General features: G+C 35.2%; 1 protein-coding gene across 1 annotated transcript in view; it reads left to right on the plus strand.

Moving 5' to 3' along the window:
- Positions 1-5,389: 5,389 nt before the first annotated feature.
- The window catches only part of LOC121405980 (protein henna-like), a 29,130-nt gene continuing 7,960 nt past the window's right edge, over positions 5,390-26,559 (plus strand). Inside the window, exons 1-7 of the mRNA XM_041596974.1 lie at positions 5,390-5,666; positions 8,307-8,454; positions 8,924-9,012; positions 10,279-10,346; positions 11,046-11,242; positions 11,994-12,129; positions 13,135-13,204. Coding sequence (XP_041452908.1) covers positions 5,622-5,666; positions 8,307-8,454; positions 8,924-9,012; positions 10,279-10,346; positions 11,046-11,242; positions 11,994-12,129; positions 13,135-13,204 — 753 coding nt within the window. The 5' untranslated portion in view covers positions 5,390-5,621. The remainder of the gene's footprint in view (positions 5,667-8,306; positions 8,455-8,923; positions 9,013-10,278; positions 10,347-11,045; positions 11,243-11,993; positions 12,130-13,134; positions 13,205-26,559) is intronic.

Raw genomic sequence — 26,559 nt, forward strand, 5'->3', positions numbered from 1 at the left:
TTTAGTATTATCTAATAATAAGCTCAGTTGTTCGAAATTTTTATTTGCACTGCGGATGTTAAGATGCAAAAGGTTCAAGTCATTCTTTCCAGCTGACTTTAAATTGTTGACAAATTGGTTCTGGGTGTAGTATTGAGATTTAACAAAGGATTTGTCATTGACATCAAAAGTATATTCAAATTCCTCTACGTTGTTGTTCATAGTGTCAGAAATATTTTGTTCATATTGTTCGTCAGAAATCGAAAAACTGCCAGCATTTTGCTGTAATTGAAAAAGAAGGTTCAAATCAAAGTCACTGACATCACTAAATGGAAAACTACTCATGCCAAGTAAAACAAGACTGAAAATTGAATATTTCCAGGTGAAGCAAGACTACATAATCAATTGAGGTTAAACAAATAAGGAGCACCAAAGAAACTTCAGGCAACAGCTGCAGAAGGCCACATAGAACGAATAAACAGAACATGAATTTGAACGGAAAATTTAAGCACATATAACTACAACGATAAGCATACGTGTAGATTTTCCTCTGTAGATGGCAGCTAAATCAGCTGTGGCTTTCAGCCTATGCCCTATACATGTATACAAAGATCAATATCATTTGCAATTAAATCTTGTAATAATCTTGACTGAATGAACTTAACAATTATATTATACAGTACCATCACAGTGAGCATGATGAGAAAAAAAAAAAAAATAGTGAGCACATTGTAGGTAAGCATTCCAATAAAAAATTCATACTTTTCATGGTGGAAAGGAAAAGAAGAAAGAAGTAAATTGAAAGAGAGAGAGAAAGAGAGAGAAAACCACGCATACGATCTGTTAAATAATTATATACAGCATTAAAGATATAATCTTTCGGTGTTGATGGAAATTCAAACGAGTGTTGTTAGCGGTATCATTCCCACCATGATACTAAAATTATTTTTCTTTTCTTACTCTTCTTCCTTTTCAAAGACAGCAACTAGAAAAAAAAAGCTCATTCCCAATACGGAAACACTCATTCTATATACTTAACATTAGCGTTTGACTAACCAAAACAGATCTGGCTGTGTGCATCAAAGTTCACATGTTTACGAATTTACTTTTTCACTCCCCGAGCAACCAACCAAGAAGCCACCGAGTCGGCCAAGGGACGAATCCGTCACAATTTAGTACACTGTTCTACTCAATTCTTCATGCTTTAGTTTCCAAGTCGGCAAACTCAACCCCAATCCAGCCCGACAAATCCCAGCCAATTGCTCGAAGAGTGTGACATTGATGTTAATTCATTTTACTTGAGCATGACGATAATTTTTGAATATCTTTGATCCCAGTAATCAATTATTCATTTCACGTTGTCCAATCCTTACCAGTTACCAAATACCGTGACTTCAGCCCTGTCGCCAGTGGCGTAGACAGGTCCTTAGACCTGGGGGGGGGGGGGGATGATCCCTACTAGCTGGGTCATATATATATATATATATATATATATATATATATATATATATATATATATATATATATATATATATATGTATGTATAAATATATATATATATAGAATATATATATATATATATGTTTATGTATAAATGTATAAATTATATATACAAATTATATATTATATATATATATAAATATATATATATATATAATTAATATATAAATATAAAGAATGAAGGAGATAACGTACTCGATAAAAACAAAATATCATGGGCCAAAGCAGACGAGTTAAAGATAACAAAATAACACGATCTGCCTCATGGATTATCACTTTGCTTTCAGCAATAAACAGGGCATCCAGTAATAAACTTCCTTGCACATTTTTCATGGCAGTAATCTTTTGTTTGATTAATGACAATGAGTAAAGATGATCATAAGAGAAATGTCATTTGTCGGATGTCTAGTTATCATCTTGGTCATGACAGTCCTGCTAAACATGATCTAGAATAACTAGTATTCCTTATTTTACTAGTATAGTCAATGATAGTAGTATACTCTTTTAAAAGTAGCGATATTGTTAATGATCAAACGAATGAATCAACAACTAAACAACTAAAGGAATAAACAAATAAACAGCCAAATAACTAAAAAAATATCAATTACAATTATAGTAATAGGGGTAAAATAAAAAAAGCTCAACATTATATTTCTTATCCACGTGCAGATATGCGGACACTAAAATGATAAGCACACTCTGTTTAAAATTACCATGATTACAAAGGCTTGATTGAATTAAGTATGGAAATGAAATAAACCTCACCGGGTTGTCGGAAGTAAACTGTATAGATAATTTTTATCGCGTAAATGCGCGAGATGATTATGTTTTTTGTCAAAGGTCCGACAATGAACACGCTGAGGGTCGAGTTAGGCTTGTTCTGTGATCTTAGACCATAAATTAATCTTATCTTTGGATTGATTCAATCTGCCTTCGTGAATTAAGGCATGTCTATATATTGGATGATTCTACCTTCTTTGAAAAGTGCAAAGTACTCTGAAAAAATTAGTGAAATAGTTCACTCTTTAAGGAGTGAATATATGAAAGAGTGAATATTGAGTGAAAAAAACCTCGGATATCACTGAGGCCATCCAAAATTTGCACTTTCATTCCAAAATCATTCATTTACTAATTCGCTCCTTAGAGACTGAAAATTTTCACCTTTCCTTTGCAAAGTAGGGGTTGAGGACATGGCCAGCAGGGAAAAGGGTCAGTGTATGTGTATAGGTAATTTCTTATCAATTCGTTTGAACAGTGTTCATGTGTTATGAAAGCAATTGCTCTGAAAGGGAGTGATTAAGCGACACTTTCTTAAATCTGTAATGAAATATTTTGAACTTATCTCCTTTGCAAATACATAATTATTATAAGGAAATGTACTTGGTGAAACTCTGAATAACGATCCTTAAATGTATATGACGACGCAAGACAGTTGTTATTACTTAAAACTTGCAAGTTGTAAATACATATACGATGATTGACTCTGAATAAAAGTCCAATTTTGATCATGTTTGTCATTGCTGTACGTTATGATTATTACTGCTATTATTATTGATTGATTTTAACTAGCATTCATTGCTTTATTACTGTATAGTTTTGCTTCTTCCCCCACAGAAACCTGGGGGGGGGGATGATTGTACACACCATCCCCCACCTAAAATTATGGGGGGGATGCATCCCCCCCCCCGCTATCTACGCCCCTGCCTGTCGCCGTCATTGCTTTTGTCTGAATTCCATTGTAGGGTCATTTTTGTGTTGGTGTTCCCTAGAATGGCACATTTGCTTTCAGTCACTGGCGTTATATGGAATGTGGGAGGCTTGGGGACATTGACCCACCCCCAAGTAAATAAATGAATAAATTAATTAATAAATAGAAAGTATAGATAGATAGATAGATAGGTAGATAGAGAGATAGAGAGATAGATAGATAGATAGATAGGTGAATAAATGAAATGAATAAATGAAATGAGTGAATGAATGAATGAATAAGTAAATGATTAAATAAATAGGTAAATTAATAAATGAATAAAATTGAATTAAATAACATAAAATAAAATTATAAGTTAATGAAATAAAATAAAATACAACATATTACTAAAAATCAATCAGAAGAGTAAAGATGAAAAAAGTTCCATAATTCAGTAAAAATCCGACAGGAAGAAAGGTGATATAAAAGAGGAAAAGGGTGATTATGATTTTAAAAGATAATAATTTGTATTATAATGTTATAATTCATAATGTTAACCTAAAATATTTAGTGTATGTTGGGACCCTGCTTACAAGCATTGTATTTATTAAGGGCATCCCTCCATTTTTAAACAACATGTATTTGTATTTCATGTCAGATTTTTATGTACACTTATTTTTAAAGATGGTAAATAAATTGAAATTGAAAAGCTATCACAAAATCAAATTTTCTTTTTCAAATAATGTCATTTTTTTCTTCGAGTTCGACTTCTCCTATAAAGTTAACCCCATATGTCATAGTGTGCCCCCCCCAAAAAAAAAACACGTTGGCTCATTACCGCACTGCTCCCGACCCCTATTGAAATACCATGAATGGTGCCATCCCTTTTTTTTAGTTGATGTATGCCAGCTGCTCGCTATAAAGGTGTCGATGGCGCCAGGGAAAATGGTACATGTGCATTTGTTCTCACAACGAATAATACCAGTGTACCGATAACATGATTAAAATAAATCCGTTAATTTTTCTTATGGAATGCTCAAACCATGCAGTGGCATAATGAGGCAAAAAAGACCTGAGGGGCTTGATATGGGACATGGGTTAAAAGGATCTACTCTGAGAGAGCGAACATAATTCAACTTTTTTTCTCCTTCTCTTTTTTATGTCTCTCTTTTTTTTCTTGGTCTTGAGACTTCTGGGGGTCGTGGCCTCCTAATCACCCCCCCCCCCGGCCCAGCCCATCCCGGGGGGGCCACTTACATTGACGAGTGGATACCATGCGCGACCAAAAAAACACGTAAAAAGGATGTCTTTTTCACGTTAGGGCACGTTACGTACGTAACGTGATAAGGGTGTCAAAAACACAAAAATAATGAAAAAAGGGTATCTATTTCGCCAGGAAAATTACGTGTTTAGGGTCGAATTTGCGGGGATGATAAAACAAAATTAAAATGTTTTATAAAGGATGTCCTTTTTGCCTCAACACTTCGTGTTTAGAGTCCGATTTGCGCGAGGTGTAGACGGTTGGGTCGTACTAAACTAAATAGGATAAAGCCGACGACCAAAGGACCCGTATAAACAATAAAACATTCCTGTACTTGTTTAGGGGTTCATTTCAGGGAATATTTGCCAAGAGTTTTGTTTCCAATACTTGTTAAGGGATGGGTTTCACACACCAATACTTGTTAAGGGGTGCATTTTAAGAATATGAAAATTACGTGTTTAGGGTGCTTTTCGAGACCCCATGGTCGCGCATGGTATCCACTCGTGAATGGAAGTGGCCCCCCCGGGCAGACCATCCAAACATCAGTGGCTCAAACCGCGATCACAGAACTGTTGTTGGCTTTAACTCAACTTGCGACAAAAGAAATGTAAATCATGGGTCCATCAATAATTATAGCTAGATCACATGCCCAAGTCGGAAAAAGAAATATTGGAAGTCAAATTTGACAAAATAGGTCACTAGGCCAACCATTTGTGCATTTTTTTTTTTTGCATGCCACAGTCGGTATGAATAGGAAAAACAGCTCTTCTGGTTTGATTCTGACTTGTGAATAGTGATCACATTACCCACAGGACAATGAAAGGAGTGCTAAGGCTTTATGTTGAAGAATTATAATTTCAATGAGGTTTCAAAATAGCTTTTCAAGAAGTTTCACTTCACTGGTTCACTACGATGTCCAAAAAGAATTACTGCACGCATGTTTGATCAGGAAAGTACCATACAATCTCCCCAAGAATTTAAGCAGCCAACTCAGTTCCCCCTAGCATCCCCAGACATAAAATAGATCACAACTCTTTCTATTGCAAGACCGTGTTTGCAATATTGATCCACCTTTGGAAATATGTGAATGTCAGACACAGGAGAAAAGCAACTTATCAATTACAATTAATGTGTTCAAAGGGCCCGAAAGGAGAATACATATTTTCAACATCTAACTTCAATTAGAATCAAGAAATGGATGCGTGCAGGACTAAAGGCAACACAGTATGCTCGGAGAAGGTAAGATGGCATAGGGTAAAATAAATTTACATGAGTCAAACATTGGTATCAATATGTAGATGTATAGGATAAAATAAGATAGTGATAACATAATGATAAGATAATACAAATAAGATATGATAAGATAAGATTTAAAAAAAAGATTAAATGAGCTAAGATAACATAACACAACCCTTTTTAGAGTAAAATTTATATGTAATATTCATACTTTCACTCTAATTGAGTGACAGCACTATACCAAGGTAAGTGAAAATTTACTATTCTTCGTTAAAAGAGCTTATCAGGATAAGATGGGATATTAAAGTAAGATAAGATAATAGATGAGGTGACACAGTTAAGCTAAATTATAATCATGTAAGATAATAAAGGGGAAAATTACATAAGACACTAGGCTATATTATGAAACAAGATATCATAACGTATGAGATAAGATAACATAACACAACCCAAGATAAGATTGGCATAAAAGGTGAGGTAATATATGAGATTTGGTAAGGTTAAAGTATAAGAATATGTAGATAAGAACGGAAAAAAGTACATAAGACACTGATAATTATGAAACAAGATAGGATAAGTAAACAGATAAGATAAGATAACACAACCCAGGATAAGATTGGTATAAAAGTTGAGGTGACATAATTATATATAAGAGTATATCAGATAAGAAATGGGGGAAAAGACATAGGACACAAGGATAATTATGAAACAAAATAGGATAAGTTAATAGATGAGATAACATAACATAACCTAAGATAAGATTAGTAAGATAATATGGTATAGATCAATTCAATTCTTTATTCCATTTCTATTTAAAACATAATACAAAGTAATATAAAGTAATATAAATCATGTAAGGTCAGATAAGAAAATATGATATCAAATATGATAAGATAAAATAATCTAAAATAACACAATCTATTAAGAAAAGATTAGATATGATAAGTTAAGATAAGATAAGAATAGAGTAGACAATATACGATTAGATACGATACGATGAGATAAGATACAACTTTGTAAGATAAGATAGACAAAATGAAGTAAGGAATAAGGTAAGCTAGGATAAGGTCTCGAGATAATATAAGCGTGATAAAGTCAAATAAGATAGGATAAGACTCGAACTGTCTCACAAAGTGATATATTGAGATCAGGAAAGATATTAGAGAATAGGGAATTTCCACTACAACAATTGCCAATATGCACAATATGCTTGGTCAACTGACACTACAAGATTAGATAAACATCATCTTAAGACATACCAACTGAAAATACCAGGTGACATTGTTATAAAATTTGGCAGCCATAAAATCTTAAAGGAAATGTCAAGATTGCCAGCCTCAAAGCTGCATAACATAATTATATCTCAACATAATTATAATAAAATAAAAAAATGAAAATTGTTTATGGTGATCTGGATTCCTCAACAAAAATTAGAAACTCAAACAGGTAGAAATTACTGGTAGAGGCAGAATTACAGGAAGAAATTGGGGGGGGGGTGTAATGCAATGTCATTAAAATGCCCATTTTATCTACTTAACCAAGAATTGGAATTACAGTGTTTTCAAAAATTTCTCTAACTTAATTGCCATGCATTTTTCTACATAATACTCGAAGTGTCCGTGTACATGCACAATTCACATGATTCGGAAACAACCAATCGATATCAATAGAAATAGTTTGCTCATTATTTTATAACAGTTTTCCGCCGTCAAAGTAAAATCGATAGTTAGAAAAAAAACCATCATGGACGGTGATTTCGGGGGGTAAGGGTATTGGTGTTAACCCCCCTCTCGATTTTTTGAATTCTGTACACCAAACTATAATAAAGTGCCCCCCCCCACCCAGCGATCAAACAAAAATAAAATCGCCACGAACTTATTGTCTCAATGAATTACTATCAGGTAGGCCCCTATCTTTTTATGAAAGTGTGCAGATTTTGTTAGTAAGTAGACCGAGACGTGTTTTTATTTATCAAATCGGACAAAAGTTCAAAGTGGCTTAACTTAGTTTTGAATTATGGATGTGTTGTGTGGCATGCAGTGCTGCGGGGGGGGGGGGGGGCGCCGATATCGCAATCCTTCCGACATTATGGAAATAATTATGCCCCTATTTCAACTCCTAGCGTCATTGCAGTGATTATTCTAACTTTAGCTATCCCTAAAATAGGAATTTGAGAATTGTTCTTCTTTCATATAAATTAAATAATTTGTGCCCCCCCTTCAACCTTTGCCTCTTTGCGCACCACCCTTCTGAAGTGACTCCGAAATATGCGCCCCCTGTAAATTACCGCTTTCCTGGTCCCACTGGCCATACGCCTTTTTTTTTCATGGGGGAGCAAAACACGTGAAAAAAAATCGAAAAAAAACCTCGAAGGCGAGGGATGGAGTAAAGCGAGCGAGCTCAGCATGGGCTGTTTTTTTTTCACTTTAAAGTGTAATTGAAGGATTTCATGCACACTTTGGGTGAAATTTGTTAAAAATTTTCAGTAAAAAAAGATAAAAAGTTTTCCATATTTATGGGGGGACACCTCCCCCCCCCCCACTACCCGCTACGTATGGCCATGCCGATCACGATTCTCAACAAGACTGCATTTTTACCCGTTTTAAAATGTATGCAAATTTCTACTGATGCTGACCTTATTAGGTGGTGTGGGCAGATGAGAACTCTGGAGATCTTGGTGAGCTCTCGGTGACGAATGGCCAATCCTCAAACATTGGTGAGATGACAGACTTGGGCTATCGGGACCAGGCCCTAGAGGTGAATCCAAGGTGTAAAGACAACAAAGCAACAGGTATTATCAAAAGAATATATTTGAACTTTAGAGAAATTGTAAAAATCGTGATGACGGTGATGGTATTACTGATGATGATAATGGTGATGATGATAATGATGATGATGGTGATGATGATGCTGGTGGTGGTGGTGGTGGTGATGATGATGATGATGATGATGATGATGCAGTGATGATGATGGTGGTGATGATGTTGATGGTGGTGGTGATGATGGTGATGATGGTGGTGATGATGATGGTGGTGGTCGTGGTGGTAATTGTTGTGACAGAATGATGATGATGGTAATGGTTATGATTTAATGATGCTAACTATAATGACAATAAAAATAGAACAATATGTATAATGTAAATTTCAATAATAAGAATACTAGAACACTATACTAGAAAACTAGATTTCTATAGTTTAACGTACTACTGCTTCAGTTTGTAAAAACAAAGATATGTGTTTTTTTTTCTCTCTCTCTTTAAGTTCCTTGGTTTCCTAGGAGGATGACAGAATTAGATGAAATTACAAATCACAATTTGAATGCAGAAGTAGATCTCCAGTCAGATCACCCAGTAAGTAGAAAAATAATACAACCGTAAAACTACTGAGTAAAATCGTACGACTGCAAATGTACAGTGCGTCCCAGAAAAAACGAAACCGAGATTTAGCGATCATTTATCATAATTTAATCATAAGGAAAATAGACAAATGACCTACCAATTTAAGCTTAGAATCTCCTTTTTCATCTGATATTACTTAGATTATTTTTCATTCACGCATGAGTGAGCAAATACAATTTGAAGAAAGGATATCAAAAACTCATTTGGCGGGGGGTATCTGGGTTTCAAAAAGAAAACCACATTTTTGAAAAGTTCAATATCTCCTCTTTAATTTGATACCTAAATTACAGAAAATGGTCAAGAAATAACAAAGTTCTGGTCATTTGAAATAAGGCTTGAATTTCAATAATTTCATAAAATGAAGAGGTTCTCCAGGCTGGCTTTCAAACTCACTCAACACTCCGTTTTGTTGACGATCAGCCATGCATTAAATCTTTTGTTCACCATGCGAAAGCTTCTGTGGGAAACCGGTGAAAACACGTTTATCTCATGAAATTATGGAAATACAAGCCTTATTTCAAATGACCAGAACGTTTTTATTTCTTGACCATTTTCTGTAATTGAGGTACCAAATTAAAGAGCAGATATTGAACTTTTCAAAAATGTGGTTTTCTTTTTGAAACCCAGATACCCCCGCCAAATGAGTTTTTGGTATCCTTTCTTCAAATTGTTTTTGCTCACTCATGCGTGAATAAGAAATAACCTTAGTAATATCAGATGAAAGAGGAGATTCTAAGCTTTAAATTGGTAGGTCATTTGTCTATTCTATTTATGATTAAGTTATGATAAATGATCGCTAAATATCGGTTTCGTTTATTCTGGGACGCACTGTATATTAAATAGTACTTTCAAGCTTTAATGCATAGTATGTTTAATTCTTGTTTCAAGAAATGGTCATTATTTTCATAAGTGTATAAAGAATCTTGAACACGACGATTTTTATTTAACTATAATTACATGCATTCATATTTTTCAACATTTGAGTTAATGATGGAATGGTTTTATTTTCATGCGCTGCAGTCTGTGGGTCAAGGGATGTAGCAATTCCGGCCCTTACAAATTTTCACGTTTGAAGAAGGTCCCCGTCCCCTAAATTATTATTCTTTCGACAGAATAAATTAAGGGCTTCATCTTTATAGTATATAGCATTTTTTTTTCAACACAACTTATTTCATGTCATATTAATCATCTATATCATAACTTCTTTCTACCTTAAAGGGGTTTTCCGATCCAGTGTATAGACGACGAAGAAACGAGATTGCTGACATGGCCTATGAGTACCGCCAGTAAGTAAGAAATCTCAGTCAAGGGGTAAGACCAGGCAAAGGGGGGGGGGGGCGTGACCAGGGCTGGGCGTGACCCCTTATTTCTTCGAATTTGATCAAATTGTAATAAAATGAGGAGAAAGTGGGAAGGGAGGAGAGAGAGATGGACCCGGGAGATGGAAAGGGGAAGAGAACGAGGGAGAAAGAAGTAGGTGTATCTAAACACTACATGATGTAGGCATGCTCCTAAAATGTTCACTGGAGTCAATTGCCTCACCTTGCCATCCCAGTTCCTGTCAATTTACCTTGGTGCCGCCTGAGACGTTTATCGTTGATATATACTAGTAATGTATTTTATGCAAATAATTTGAAATATGAAAAGGCAAAGTCGTGTATGCAAGGACTTGTCAAACGTAAATACATAGAATTTATCGTCTGGCTAGGCCAAAAAAAAAATGTTTGCCTAATATATATTTTTTTCTTTGCTGTTTAAATTCTGTATCTAAGTACCTCTGAGTCTATCATGTATGTAAAAGGTTTCGCACAGTTACTTCACATAATTATCTTCAATTTTCCATCCAGGGCCTCCAAGAAAATATAGTCAAGAGGGCTTATGCACGTTCCATGAATTCGAAGAAAAAAAATAGCAACGGCTAGCTCGACCAGGTCTAATGATCAATTTTTAAAATATTGTATACTTTTATTTGTTTTCTGTGTTAGTGGTGATCGTATACCGAGAGTTTCATACACTACGTCCGAGACGGGGACATGGACTGAAGTCTTCACCAAGCTATGTGAACTGTATCAGGATTGTGCTTGCAAGGAATTCATCAGTAATTTTTCTCATCTCATCGAGAACTCCATATACCAACCGGACAGCGTCCCCCAGTTAGAAGATGTATCGAACTACCTGAAAGGTGAGTGATGTGGAGGGATCGATTCCCGGGTTGGTAGGTATGGGCCGCGGAAACGGGGGGGGGGGGGGGCTGGGGGAGGGGGGCGTCAACCGTCTCACTTTTTCCAAATAACGTGTACAAAACCGTAAACAGATCCCATCTGATTGTGATTTTTTTGCATGGTCAGCCCCCCCCCCCTCACTTCCCTCTTTCAAACCGTTCCTTGGCACCTGTTAGGAGCCGAGGTACTCACCTAGGCAGCTGCGGCGGAACAAAAGTTTACCTGGAGACACTTTCCAACAGTGTCCAAGATAAAAACAAGTGCAACAGTAAATTGCCAACTAAACTCTGTAAAAAAAAGTAGTTTATGTTTAAGACTCGCTCTAACAGTTAGCGTTTATTGTTTAAACTTATTTTTGGAAATAGTTGTTGAAAAGGTTTTAACAATTGTTTTAAAATATTAAATAGCTTGGATAAAAATAAGATTAAATATAAGACGTTAGGAGCAAATAAGTGATGGTGATCAAGTCCCACACCAAAGATATTCTTTAAGAATGAGTCTGGTCGGGTGTGACTGGGTTTAAGGTCTGCAGTAAGCATATGACGTCACAAATTCAAAACCTTACAAAGTCATCAACTTTGAGTTATTTAAACAATATTAATATGTCCGACACCCACCCCATTGTGAATAAATTGACTTCAAGTCGGGGTATACTGTTTTTCTTGAAAAAGGGTTTTATAATCTTCCCTCTCACTCTCTCTGTTCATAAAGAAAGAACGGGATTTACTCTCCGTCCTGGTGGTGGTCATCTGACAGCCAGAGACTACTTTGCTGGACTAGCCTTTCGTGTTCATCACAGCACCCAGTATATGCGGCATCATGCAAGGCCTATGTATACCCCAGAGCCGTGAGTAAGCAGTGCATCCCAGCTAGGACAAAACATTATAAAACATCATCAGTTCAAATTTAAACTAGAAAATCAGCACTCGTAGTAAAGTCACTATACAAGCACTTGTAAGTGCAAATTAGCACGTCATCTTTTTACAGTGTAATAGCTAAAAATTAGGGAACTATATCTTGGGAGTGTTTCATCAACATTTTTGTCCGACAAGTTGCCAGATCTAACATCTCTCCTAGATTCTGATTGGCTAAGAGGCACTGTTACCATAGTAACTGTCGGATAAGATAGGATAGATGAAACGTCTGACAAGTACTTCCATGAAACGTTCCCTGAATGTGAGAAATTAAGTCTTCGGAAAATTCATTGTTAGAACATTGTTGAAATAACATTTTAGCAATAATATTCTAAAATATTTTTATACAAAATGTATTTTGTTGTGTGTGTTTTTTTTTCAAGTCTTACTATATTTGAAAAACAAATCAAAAGTGAAAATTTAAACACAAATCTGAGACTGATTATTCAATCAATGTTACATGAGGAATAAAATGTTATATTAATGTCATAAAACGATTTACGAAATGGGGGAGAATAAATTCTGGCTAAACTTTGAAAAAATGTTATGAAATACGTTTTGTGCCAACCGAGATATTACACCCTGAATCAGTCGGATTGTAGTCATGGTAGTGGTATCTGATAGGAAATGACGCAAGTAAATTATTCTTGTCTTTAAGTGGTGTACGGCAAGGTTTTTATTTAGTACCCATACTCTTCGGCATCATTGTTTCGTCATTATTTCTGTCTATAGTTGATTGTAATCCACGCCCATCTAAAAAAAATGAGACGTAGAATAATGCGATATGAACTTTAATTGGACGATATTTTTCAAAGCAAATATCACATTGAAAAGATGATTTTGTCTGGCGATTATTTCTTTTTTTTATTTTTATTTTGATATTGATATACAAAGTTGACTTGAATGCTATTTTGCTTGATATTATATCTGATTTCCAGAGATGTTTGCCATGAACTACTCGGCCACGTTCCACTCTATGCTGATCCGGAGTTTGCTCAATTTGCCCAGGTTCGCTATTTCCCCCGGGGGGGGGGGGGGGGGTGTTACACCCACAAATGTAATAATCGCCCACAAATGTAATAACGCCCACAAATGTAATAACACTTTACCCACAAATGTAATAACGCCCACAAATGTAATAACACTTTACCCACAAATGTAATAATTTCACCCACAAATGTAATAATGCACTTTACCCACAAATGTAATAATTTTTGATCGCCCACAAATGTAATAATGACTTTACCCACAAATGTAATAAATTTGAAGGGATTTTTGGCAAATCCGTTCTGAGCTAAAATCGTATAGTAATGCGTTCCTTTAGCACAAACGTGCAAAGTCTCTTTTCCTGACCCGTTAATTAACAAATTATAATATAAGTCCAAAGTCTTTATTCCAAACCCGGTTTTTTCAAAAATTATAATATAAATCCAAAGTCTTTATTCCAGACCCGGTTGTTTCAAAAATAATAATATGAGCCCAAAGTCTTTATTCCAGACCCAGTTGTTTCAAAAATTATAATATAAATCCAAAGTCTTTATTCCAGACCCGGTTGTTTCGAAAATAATAATATGAGCCCAAAGTCTTTATTCCAGACCCGGTTGTTTAAAAAATTATAACATAAATCAAAAGTCTTTATTCCAGACCCGGTTGTTTAAAAAATTATAATATAAATCAAAAGTCTTTATTCCAGACCCGGTTGTTTCAAAAATAGTAATATGAGCCCAAAGTCTTTATTCCAGACCCGGTTGTTTCAAAAATAATAATATGAGCCCAAAGTTTTTATTCCAGACCCGGTTGTTTCAAAAATTATAATATAAATCCAAAGTCTTTTTCCAGACCCTGTTGTTTCAAAAATTATAATATAAATCAAAAGTCTTTATTCCAGACCCGGTTGTTTAGAAAATAATAATATAAGTCCAAAGTCTTTATTCCAGACCCGGTTGTTTAAAAAAATAATCATATGATCCAAAAGTCTTTATTCTAGACCCGATTGTTTCAAAAATGATAATATAAGTCCAAAGTCTTTTCTCCAGACCCGGTTGTTTAAAAAATTATAATATAAATCCAAAGTCTTTTTCCAGACCCTGTTGTTTAAAAAATAATCATATGAGCCAAAAGTCTATATTCCAGACCCGATTGTTTCAAAAATGATTATATAAGTCCAAAGTCTTTATTCCAGACCCGGTTGTTTAAAAAATAAAAATGCAAGTCCAATGTCTTTTTCCAGACCCTGTAATATAATTTTAGTCCCAAATGAGATACATTAATGATACTCCAGTGGAATAAAAATGAGAATCGAGCTGAGTCTTTTCTTCAGACGCTACTGGTAAATTGAAAATCATGCATAGTTTTTGCTCCAGACCTGGTAACTAAAGCTGAAACTTTATAGTAATGAGTTTATATGGCACAAAAATGCGAAATCTTTTTTCCAGACCCGGTGAATTAAAAAATTATAATATAAGTCCAAAGTCTTTTTTCCAGACCCATTTATTTCAAAAATTATAATAATTATAAAAAAACAAACACCCACGATCCTATTATGTTGAATAACATGGAAATGTAGCGTAGTCTTTCTGTCAGACCCAGTTATAAAATTCATTAAAAACACAACAACAACAACAAAGACCCTGCAACCATTAAAGGTCAAGTCCTCTTCAGAAAAATGTTGATTTGAATCAATAGAGAAAAATCAGACAAGCACAATGCTGAAAATTTCATCAAAATCGGATGTAAAATAAGAATGTTATGACATTTCAAAGTTTTGTTTATTTTTAACAAAATAGTTATATGAACGAGCCAGCTACATCCAAATGAGAGAGTCGATGATGTCACTCACTCACTCTTTCTTTTGGTTTTCATTGTTTGAATTATACATTATTTCAATTAGGACCTCCTTGCCTAAAGCACAAAATATTAAAATAATAAATTTCCACGTGTTGCAGGGAGGAATGAAACTTCATTTCACATGACAATGACGAGAAAATAAAAAATTTCATTTAAGAAAATACAAAAGAAATAGTGAGTGAGTGATGTCATCAGTTCCTCATTTGCATACCGACCGAGATGTGCATATAACTGTTTTGTGAAATGAAGCGAAACATTAAAATGCCATAACTTTCTTATTTTACATCCGATTTTGTTGAAATCTTCAGTGTTATGCTCGTTGATTTTTTTCTCTTTTTATTCATATCAAGATTTTGTTCGGGTGGACTTGTCCTTTAAGAAAAAAAATCTTGTATATTCCTTCCTTTTTTCTTTGAAAACACCTAAATAACCAAACATTAAAAACTGAGAAATAAGATATCAGTAAACAATAGGGGGATTACTTCCCGAAAACGATAAAGTTGTTGATTGACGATCTATGATATATTATATAAAAGAAAAACATTCTAACAAGAGGGGATAACCATTCCATTCCATGTTTTTATTTGGCAATTAGTCATGATTGACTATTTTTGCCACCCACTGTATGAGAAGTAGGGTAACAATTTTATTTAGTATTATTTTTATTACTTCTTTTTGTCTCACCTGCATAGCAGAGTGAGACTATTGGCGCTGCTTTTCCGACGGCGACGGCGGCGTCAACATCAAATCTTAACCTAAGGTTAAGTTTTTGAAATGACATCATAACTTAGAAAGTATAAAAACCTAGTTCATGAAACTTGGCCATGAGGTTAATCAAGTATTACTTAACATCCTATTAGAGTTTCACGTCACATGACCAAGGTCAAAGGTCATTTAGGGTCAATGAACTTAGACCATGTTGGGGGAATCAACATCAAAATCTTAACATGAGGTTAAGATTTTGAAATATCATCATAACTTAAAAAATATATAGACCTAGTTCATTAAACTTGGACATAAGGTTAATCAAGTATCACCAAACATCCTGCATGAGTTTTACGTCACATGACCAAGGTCAAAGGTCATTTAGGGTCAATGAACTTTGGCCGATTTGGGTTTTTTTGTTGAATTACCATCATAACTTTGAAAGTATGTTGGTCTAGTTCATAAAACTTGGACATAAGAGTAATCAAGTATCACTGAACATCCTGTGTGCATTTTAGGTCACATGACCAAGGTCAAAGGTCAATGAACTTTGGCCATAATGGGGATATCTGTTGAATTACCATCATAACTTTGCAAGTTTATTGATATGACTTTTGAAACTTGGACATAAGAGTAATAAAGTATCACTGAATATCCTGTGCAAGTTTCAGGTCACATGATCAAGGTCAAAGGTCATGTGAGGTCAATGAATTTTGGCCACATTGGGGGTATTTGTTGAATTACCATCCTATTTCTGTAAGTGTATTGGTCTAGTTCATAAAACGTGGAAATAAGAGTAACCAAGTATCACTTAACATCTTGTGCGAGTTATAGTAGTTTTCAAAGTCAGCACTGCTGCTATGTTGAATCGCGTGATGCAGGTGAGACGGTCAGAGGCATTCCACTTGTTTATTATTATTATTTCTTGTATATTCATTCCTTTTTTATGAAAAAAAAAACCTTTAAATACATATAAAACAAAAAACTGAGGAATAAGATATCAGCACACAATATGGGGATTACTTCCCGTAAACGATAAGGTTGTTGATCGACGATCTATGAGATATTATATAAAAGAAAATCATTCTAGCAAGAGGGGATAAAGTTTAACAAGTTCTTCGGTACTTTAAATTTTCAGTGTACCAAGCACCATTTGTAATATATTCAGCACTTTTTTTTATTAGTTAAAATTCCAATAATCTCAGTGGCCTAAGATATATTTTCTGGGGTTATATTGACCCGTTAAGTAAAGAGAGAGAGAGAGAGAGGATTTATGTGATCAAGAAGTGATAAGATAGGAAAAAACTGATTTGAAATGACTGAAAGAGAGACAGGCAAAGAAAGAAGAGCCCCCTCCCACACCCGTACCAGAGTTACGGAGTTAGGCTGTCCCGTCGGTGGATTCAGGTCCATCAACATCTTGAGGTTTAATCTTTCCAGGGGGCAAACGTGTGTGGGTTTGTGTGTGTTTGAGTTTTGTCAGACGTGTCTCAGTCAGATATGATTATTTACGTCTGGGACCGACCTTTAACGTCACCATCCGAAAGACGTGACCAGGGCTCGAACCTCGAACCTCTGCATCAATTTGTAACTTCCCCACATAGCTTGGATTACAGGCGCACAACGCCCAATCTTTAAATATGGTGTAGTCTTTGCTCTAGACCCATGCAGTTATTTCAAAATAGGAAATTATTAGAAACGATAAAAACAGACAAACTATATTAACAAAGACGCCACAATATCATTGATGTAGAATAACGTTGTTGTTGTTGTTGTTGTTTTTGGGGTTTTTAAGGCGCGTACCATTCAGATCTGAATATTTACACCTTTTATTAATTTGACGTTTTTGTGGTATTCAATTCAATTCAATTTTATTTATTTCACTTCCATCAAACAAAAACAAGTTGTATACCAACTTACGGTATGCCTTATCACAGGGTTTTATAGTTTGGGAGATGCTGGTGTCTAAGTTTTTAGATTAATCTTTTGCTTAATTTGTATTTTAAGAGAACTGGATGTGGGGTAAAGACAACTCTCTAAACCCAAGCATTTTAACTGGGTTTAATTTTAAAGATTGGTCTCAGCTTTGATTTTTTTCAATATTTGTTTATCTTATAAATAGCTAGGTCTAGACGAAGGTCTAAGCATAATAATAATGTTATTCAACAGGAATAAGAATATGACAAAGTCTTATGTTTTTAAGATTGTTTGAATTAATTTGTAAATGACTGGGTCTGGAATAGAGACAACGCTCTAAACATGTGCTTTTGTACTTGGTCTTAATTTGGAGGATTGTTGGTTCTTAGATTCGTTGTTGGGGGTTGGGTTTTATTGTTTTTTTATTCTTGAAATAATTGTGTCTGGAGGAAAGTCTACAATCGATCTCCATGTTATTTCACATTAGTTAGATTATTGGGTATTTGTTTTTAGACAATTTTATTTTTAAATAATAACCAAGTCTGGAAAATGGACGTTTTCTTTGCAAATGCATAATTACAATGTTTTGTAGGGGTCTTAGTATTATTATACAAAAGAATCTGGGTGTGGGGTACAGACATATTTTTTACTGGGTGTAAATTTAAAAATTGGTTTTAGATTTGATTTTCTTTTTTAATTCATTTCTTAGATAACCTGGTCTGGAGGAAAGAGTACGTTTTACAACTCATGTTATTCCAAGAGAATATGATAGGGTCTTATGTTAGAAGATTTTTTTTTCGTAATTTTTGTAATGATTAGGTCTGGAATAAAGACAACATTCTAAACCTCTTTTTAAAAACATGTTCTTAGGTTCAAGGATTGCTTGGTATTATATTTGGAGTTATTTATATTTTTACTCTTAGCCTTATTTTGAAAAACAAATGACTGGGTCTGGCTGAAAGACTACGCTATATGTCCATTTAACCGGTTTACGCCCCTAACGATGATATGGCGCTCTGTAAAGAGACTAAATGGTTCACAAACTAAACCAACCAATAAAATGCCAGTTCTTCACGCAGACGGTAAGATAATTACCGCAGACGAAGAAAAGGCAAGCGCATTCGCACAAAGTTTCATATCTGCGGGAAAAAACAAACCCCATATTAAAGAAGAAGAGGAGATTAATAAAGAATTTAATGATCTCCCATTTAAGGAAATGGACGGTAAACTTGCCATTAATGAACCTTTTGACATGACAGAACTAAATTATATCCTGAAAACGAAAAAAGAATCAACGCCAGGGGAAGATAACATTGGATATCAGGTATATAAGAATCTTCCAACGAACGCAAAAGAAGCCATGCTTATGTTAATCAACAAAATATGGGAATCCGGTGAAATTCCACCCTCGTGTAAGCATTCCATAATGATTCCAATTTTGAAACCAAATAAAGACCCCACATTAACAAATTCATACCGCCCCATTTCCTTAACTTCTTGCCTTATGAAAATAATGGAAAGTTTGGTAAAAAAGAGACTCCAGTTCTATTTGGAAAAACATAATATACTATCCCCAATCCAGAATGGATTTAGAAGGGGGCGTTGCACCTTAGATAACATTATACATCTTGAAAATAGCATACAAAAGAATCTGGAAGTCGGTACGAAGACGATAGCTGTATTTGTAGACCTAGAGAAAGCGTTCGATTCATTGTGGACCAAAGGACTTTTAGTCAAATTAGGTAAAATTGGACTGAAAGGCAACATACTTCTCTACATCTATAATCTTCTATCGCGTCGTACTTTCCAGGTCCGAATAGGAAAGCAACTTTCTCCATGTATGGAAATTAATAATGGTCTCCCCCAAGGGAGTACACTCAGCCCAGAGTTGTTCAATATAATGCTCCACGACATTCCTATTTCACCTAACGTGTACAATCTGTTATATGCAGATGATTGCGTTATCTGGAGACACGGAAGTGACTTGAAAGAATCTAGCGAATATATTCAAGAATATCTAAATGAATTGAACAATTGGTTTTCATCATGGGGATTGAATATATCTCATGACAAAACTCGTCCAATGCTATTCTCACGTTCAAATAGAGAAGAACATTTCAGGATCACTTTGAATGAATGTATTCTAAATCCACAAAAGGAGCACAGATATTTAGGAGTATTATTTGATAAGAGATTGACATGGAAGCCACATATTGATAGCATTGTTCAGAGATGCAAACAAAAAATAAATGTACTTAAATGCATTGCTTACAGCCCTTTTTGTAACAGCGCTCAGGAAACCCTCCAGGTATATAAAGCCATCATACGGTCACTGATGGATTACGCATGCGAAGCATACAACTCTGCAACAACAAATGTAAAAAATATTTTGAACTTGATCCAATATCAGTCACTGCTAATCTGTGCTGGAGCAAGAAAAGGAACTTCTCTTAGAACATTACAGGTAGAGCTTGGGGAGATGCCTTTAGACATACGTCGGGAAATGCTAAGTGTCAAATTGAAAAAACGTATTGAAAGTATCCCAAACCACCCTTTGATGGAGGACTTGAAAGACTGTTGGCAATTTAATATACAAGTGAATCAAAATACTCGGGAACCCTTTGGTCAAAGAGTGTTAGTATTACCACCGATTTTATCATACAAGATTGAGGACATGTTTATAACAACACCAATTCCAAAGTGGCATTATGAGACCACATCAGTATCAAATGAACTCAGTGACCTTATTTCCAAGGCAGACAACCCCTTGCTCCAAAAACAGAGAAGTATAGAACTTATTAATCAGAAGTGGCCAAACCACCTACAAATATTTACGGATGGCTCCAAGTCTCCAGAGACGGGCAGGGCAGCTGCTGCTTTTTTTATACCACGCTTTAATTATGTAGAGTCCAAAAGACTACACAACAATACATCCTCTTACAGAGCAGAATTAGCTGCCATTATTCTGTCATTATACTGGTTAAACCAAATACAGGTACCGGGATTACTCACAGGAGCGGTTATTTTCTGCGACTCTCTTGGAGCACTAGAAGCTTTGAAAAACAACAATGAAGAACAGTTTATTTATGAGTTGTTGATGCTCCAGACACAACTTCATCAAAAAGGAATACATATTTGTTAAGAGAATCAAATAGTTTGATCAAATTTTATTATATGCAAAAATGGCAAAATAGATGGGAAGAAACTGTATCCCCCTTAAAAAGAATCCAAAAAAACGTAGCAGGAACTTTTAAATGTTCCTTGAACCACAAGAATAGTGAATCCATTTTGCACTGTCTAAGAATGGATAATATTGGATTAAACCAAAACCTATTTCTTTTCAAAACACACCTAACTGGATTATGCGATTTTTGTGGAGTGCCCGAAACAACAAGACATTTTTTAACTGAATGCGCAAAATATATCATAGAAAGAACAATGCTGTTAGTGGATACAGACTCCCAAGAGGCAGCAGATCTCGAGGGATCATTATCTTCATCAGAAGCTTCACACCAGAGAGCACTTGTGTCTTTCGTAAGAAGGACACATAGACTCTCTTATTTTTAAGTTCTCTCTGCATAACATATTATAAGATAAAGCGCCTGTAAATAAATGTATATAATGTGTACATATGTATGTAATATGTTTTATTTTGTTTTGTTATTTTCTTTTCCTCTCTATAAATTTACTTGTATTTGGCTACTGCATTTTGAAGTTCCTCTTGAGTCTATGTAAACGGGTGTCACCCATCTATGAATCGATAGAATATTCCAGATAACATGTTAAACATGTAACATTTAATAATAACACATGACATTAATTGCACCGAGCACAAGCCCAGAATGTCTGCATTAATTAATTGTGTCCTTATATTTGGTTATGGTATACCATACAACATGTATTTTATATTACACACTTTTATTCTCTTTTCAAACTTCGGAAGGAGAGGTCTGTTGACAGGCATCACACTGTCTTGATTGGGTATTGGGGGGGCCTAGGCAGTGCTTGTTTTTAATAGCAACCACGCGCATGCTGAGAAGCCCGTTCAAATTACTGATCCGGGTTGGCCAGAAAATACTATTCAAACAATCAAGGATTTGTGATGAGCCGCCTTTCACGATCTCATTCAAATTTACTGAAAGCAGCGCTAATCCATTATGCGTCAAAATTTTATAACCACAAAAACGACAAATTGATATAGGCGTAAATATTCATATCTGAATGACACGCGCCTCAAAACCCAAGCGAACAACAACAACAACAACGTTATCCAGCATTAATAAGATTATGGGGTCTTTATACGGTTTTTGTTGTTGTTGTATTGTTATTTACAATTTTTGAATAACAGGGTTTGGAGAAAAGGCTAAGCTCGATTTTCTTTTTTTCCACTGGAATATCATTATGGTATCTTAGTTTGGACTTATATTATAATTTTTGAAATAACTGGGTCTGGAAAAAAGACTTTGGACTTACATTATAATTTTTGAAACTACTGCGTCTGGAAAAAGACTGGACTTTTGTGCTATATATAATAAGTGTTATTATACCCGCGCTCGTCATTTTACAATGGAACGCGCAGGGAATGCAAGGGCACGGTGATGAACTTGTTAAATATATACATTGTAAAAGAGATGAAATTATCCATTTAATATGTTTACAAGAAACATGGTATCAAGGTTCTCAATCAATACATATTCCTAATTATACTTGTTTTCTAAAAGCAGAAATTCCCGAAGAGGAGGGGGATGTGCATTCTATATCCATAACTCATTGGATTACGAATACATATCTCTAAATGTAGATTGCGAAATGCAATCAATTAATATACACATGGGCAAGTCCTTTATTACAATTATTAATTACTATAATCCATGTGAAAAACTAGAAGAAGACGACTTAAATTTACTCATTCAAAATGTCAAGGACACCTCTAAATTATTGATAGTAGGAGATTTTAACTCCCATAACACTCTATGGGGGAGTGAGAAAACTGATAGCAACGGTCATTTAATTGAAAACTTTATTACTCAAAATAACCTCGTCATACTTAATAATGGTTCTGGGACTCGATTAGATCCACATACAGGAAAAATATCTTGCCTTGATTTATCCATCACCTCACCCTCTTTAGCTATTAATTGTGAATGGCAGGTCCTATCTGACAAATGTGGCAGCGACCACTTTCCCGTCAGAATTGATTTGCATCTTAAGAAAGCCCCAACCATGAATGATCCAGATCACTATCCAACCAAAAAGTGGTCTTTTAAACATATGAACTGGTCAAATTTTCGAAAGAAATGCGAGGAACACTTTAAAAACACCTACCCTGATACGAGTGCTTTGAACGCTTCAGAAACCTATGACCTTTTCATCAAACTAATCACAAGCGTTCTGGAGAAACTGCCCCACCTTATAAAAAACACAAACAAAACCCAACTCCCTGGTGGACAAAAGATTGCACCACCAAAATAAGGGAACGAAATAAAGCAAAAAACAAACTGAGGAAAAATCCATCCCAACAAAATTTGGAACACTATAGAAAAAAGAAAGCAGAAGCGCAAAGACTCGTTAGACAAGCAAAACGGCAATATTGGCGGGAACTGTGCTCTAAATTTAACCGGTTTACGCCCCTAACGATGATATGGCGCTCTGTAAAGAGACTAAATGGTTCACAAACTAAACCAACCAATAAAATGCCAGTTCTTCACGCAGACGGTAAGATAATTACCGCAGACGAGGAAAAGGCAAGCGCATTCGCACAAAGTTTCATATCTGCGGGAAAAAACAAACCCCATAACAAAGAAGAAGAGGAGATTAATAAAGAATTTAATGATCTCCCATTTAAGGAAATGGACGGCAAACTTGCCATTAATGAACCTTTTGACATGACAGAACTAAATTATATCCTCAAAACGAAAAAACAATCAACGCCAGGGGAAGATAACATTGGTTATCAGGTATATAAGAATCTTCCAACAAACGCAAAAGAAGCCATGCTTATGTTAATCAACAAAATATGGGAATCCGGTAAAATTCCACCCTCGTGTAAGCATTCCATAATGATTCCAATTTTGAAACCAAATAAAGACCCCACATTAACAAATTCATACCGCCCCATTTCCTTAACTTCCTGCCTTATGAAAATAATGGAAAGTTTGGTAAAAAAGAGACTCCAGTTTTATTTGGAAAAACAATAATATACTATCCCCAATCCAGAATGGATTTAGAAGGGGGCGTTGCGCTTTAGATAACATTATACATCTTGAAAATAGCATACAAAAGAATCTGGAAGTCGGTACGAAGACGATAGCTGTATTTGTAGACCTAGAGAAAGCGTTCGATTCATTGTGGACCAAAGGACTTTTAGTCAAATTAGGTAAAATTGGACTGAAAGGCAACATACTTCTCTACATCTATAATCTTCTATCGCGTCGTACTTTCCAGGTCCGAATAGGAAAGCAATTTTCTCCATGTATGGAAATTAATAATGGTCTCCCCCAAGGGAGTACACTCAGCCCAGAGTTATTCAATATAATGCTACACGACATTCCTATTTCACCTAACGTGTACAATCTGTTATATGCAGATGATTGCGTTATCTGGAGACACGGAAGTGACTTGAAAGAATCTAGCGAATATATTCAAGAATATCTAAATGAATTGAACAATTGGTTTTCATCATGGGGATTGAATATATCTCATGACAAAACTCGTCCAATGCTATTCTCACGTTCAAATAGAGAAGAACATTTCAGGATCACTTTGAATGAATGTATTCTAATTCCACAAAAGGAGCACAGATATTTAGGAGTATTATTTGATAAGAGATTGACATGGAAGCCACATATTGATAGCATTGTTCAGAGATGCAAACAAAAAATAAATGTACTTAAATGCATTGCTTACAGCCCTTTTTGTAACAGCGCTCAGGAAACCCTCCAGGTATATAAAGCCATCATACGGTCACTGATGGATTACGCATGCGAAGCATACAACTCTGCAACAACAAATGTAAAAAATATTTTGAACTCGATCCAATATCAGTCACTGCTAATCTGTGCTGGAGCAAGAAAAGGAACTTCTCTTAGAACATTACAGGTAGAGCTTGGGGAGATGCCTTTAGACATACGTCGGGAAATGCTAAGTGTCAAATTGAAAAAACGTATTGAAAGTATCCCAAACCACCCTTTGATGGAGGACTTGAAAGACTGTTGGCAATTTAATATACAAGTGAATCAAAATACTCGGGAACCCTTTGGTCAAAGAGTGTTAGTATTACCACCGATTTTATCATACAAGATTGAGGACATGTTTATAACAACACCAATTCCAAAGTGGCATTATGAGACCACATCAGTATCAAATGAACTCAGTGACCTTATTTCCAAGGCAGACAACCCCTTGCTCCAAAAACAGAGAAGTATAGAACGTATTAATCGGAAGTGGCCAAACCACCTACAAATATTTACGGATGGCTCCAAGTCTCCAGAGACGGGCAGGGCAGCTGCTGCTTTTTTATACCACGCTTTAATTATGTAAAGTCCAAAAGACTACACAACCATGACAACAATACATCCTCTTACAGAGCAGAATTAGCTGCCATTATTCTGTCATTATACTGGTTAAACCAAATACAGGTACCGGGATTACTCACAGGAGCGGTTATTTTCTGCGACTCTCTTGGAGCACTAGAAGCTTTGAAAAACAACAATGAAGAACAGTTTATTTATGAGTTGTTGATGCTCCAGACACAACTTCATCAAAAAGGAATACATATTTGTTATGAGTGGATACCTGGGCATTGTAATATCACTGGTAATGAAGTGGTTGATAAGGCCGCCAAAGGTGCGTTAATACATCCCACAATTGACATCCATAATAAACTAAATAAAAGAGAATCAAATAGTTTGATCAAATTTTATTATATGCAAAAATGGCAAAATAGATGGGAAGAAACTGTATCCCCTTAAAAGAATCCAAAAAAACGTAGCAGGAACTTTTAAATGTTCCTTGAACCACAAGAATAGTGAATCCATTTTGCACTGTCTAAGAATGGATAATATTGGATTAAACCAAAACCTATTTCTTTTCAAAACACACCTAACTGGATTATGCGAATTTTGTGGAGTGCCCGAAACAACAAGACATTTTTTAACTGAATGCGCAAAATATATCATAGAAAGAACAATGCTGTTAGTGGATACAGACTCCCAAGAGGCAGCAGATCTCGAGGGATCATTATCTTCATCAGAAGCTTCACACCAGAGAGCACTTGTGTCTTTCGTAAGAAGGACACATAGACTCTCTTATTTTTAAGTTCTCTCTGCAAAACATATTATAAGATAAAGCGCCTGTAAATAAATGTATATAATGTGTACATATGTATGTAATATGTTTTATTTTGTTTTGTTATTTTCTTTTCCTCTGTATAAATTTACTTGTATTTGGCTACTGCATTTTGAAGTTCCTCTTGAGTCTATGTAAACGGGTGTCACCCATCTATGAATCGATAGAATATTCCAGATAACATGTTAAACATGTAACATTTAATAATAACACATGACATTAATTGCACCGAGCACAAGCCCAGATGTCTGCATTAATTAATTGTGTCCTTATATTTGGTTATGGTATACCATACAACATGTATTTTATATTAAACACTTTTATTGTTCTCTTTTCAAACTTCGGAAGGAGAGGTCTGTTGACAGGCATCACACTGTCTTGATTGGGTATTGGGGGGGGGGGGGCCTAGGCAGTGCTTGTTTTTAATAGCAACCACGCGCATGCTGAGAAGCCCGTTCAAATTACTGATCCGGGTTGGCCAGAAAATACTATTCAAACAATCAAGGATTTGTGATGAGCCGCCTTTCACGATCTCATTCAAATTTACT

This window comes from Lytechinus variegatus, chromosome 19, assembly GCF_018143015.1.
Source record: "Lytechinus variegatus isolate NC3 chromosome 19, Lvar_3.0, whole genome shotgun sequence".
Lineage (NCBI taxonomy): Eukaryota > Metazoa > Echinodermata > Echinoidea > Temnopleuroida > Toxopneustidae > Lytechinus > Lytechinus variegatus.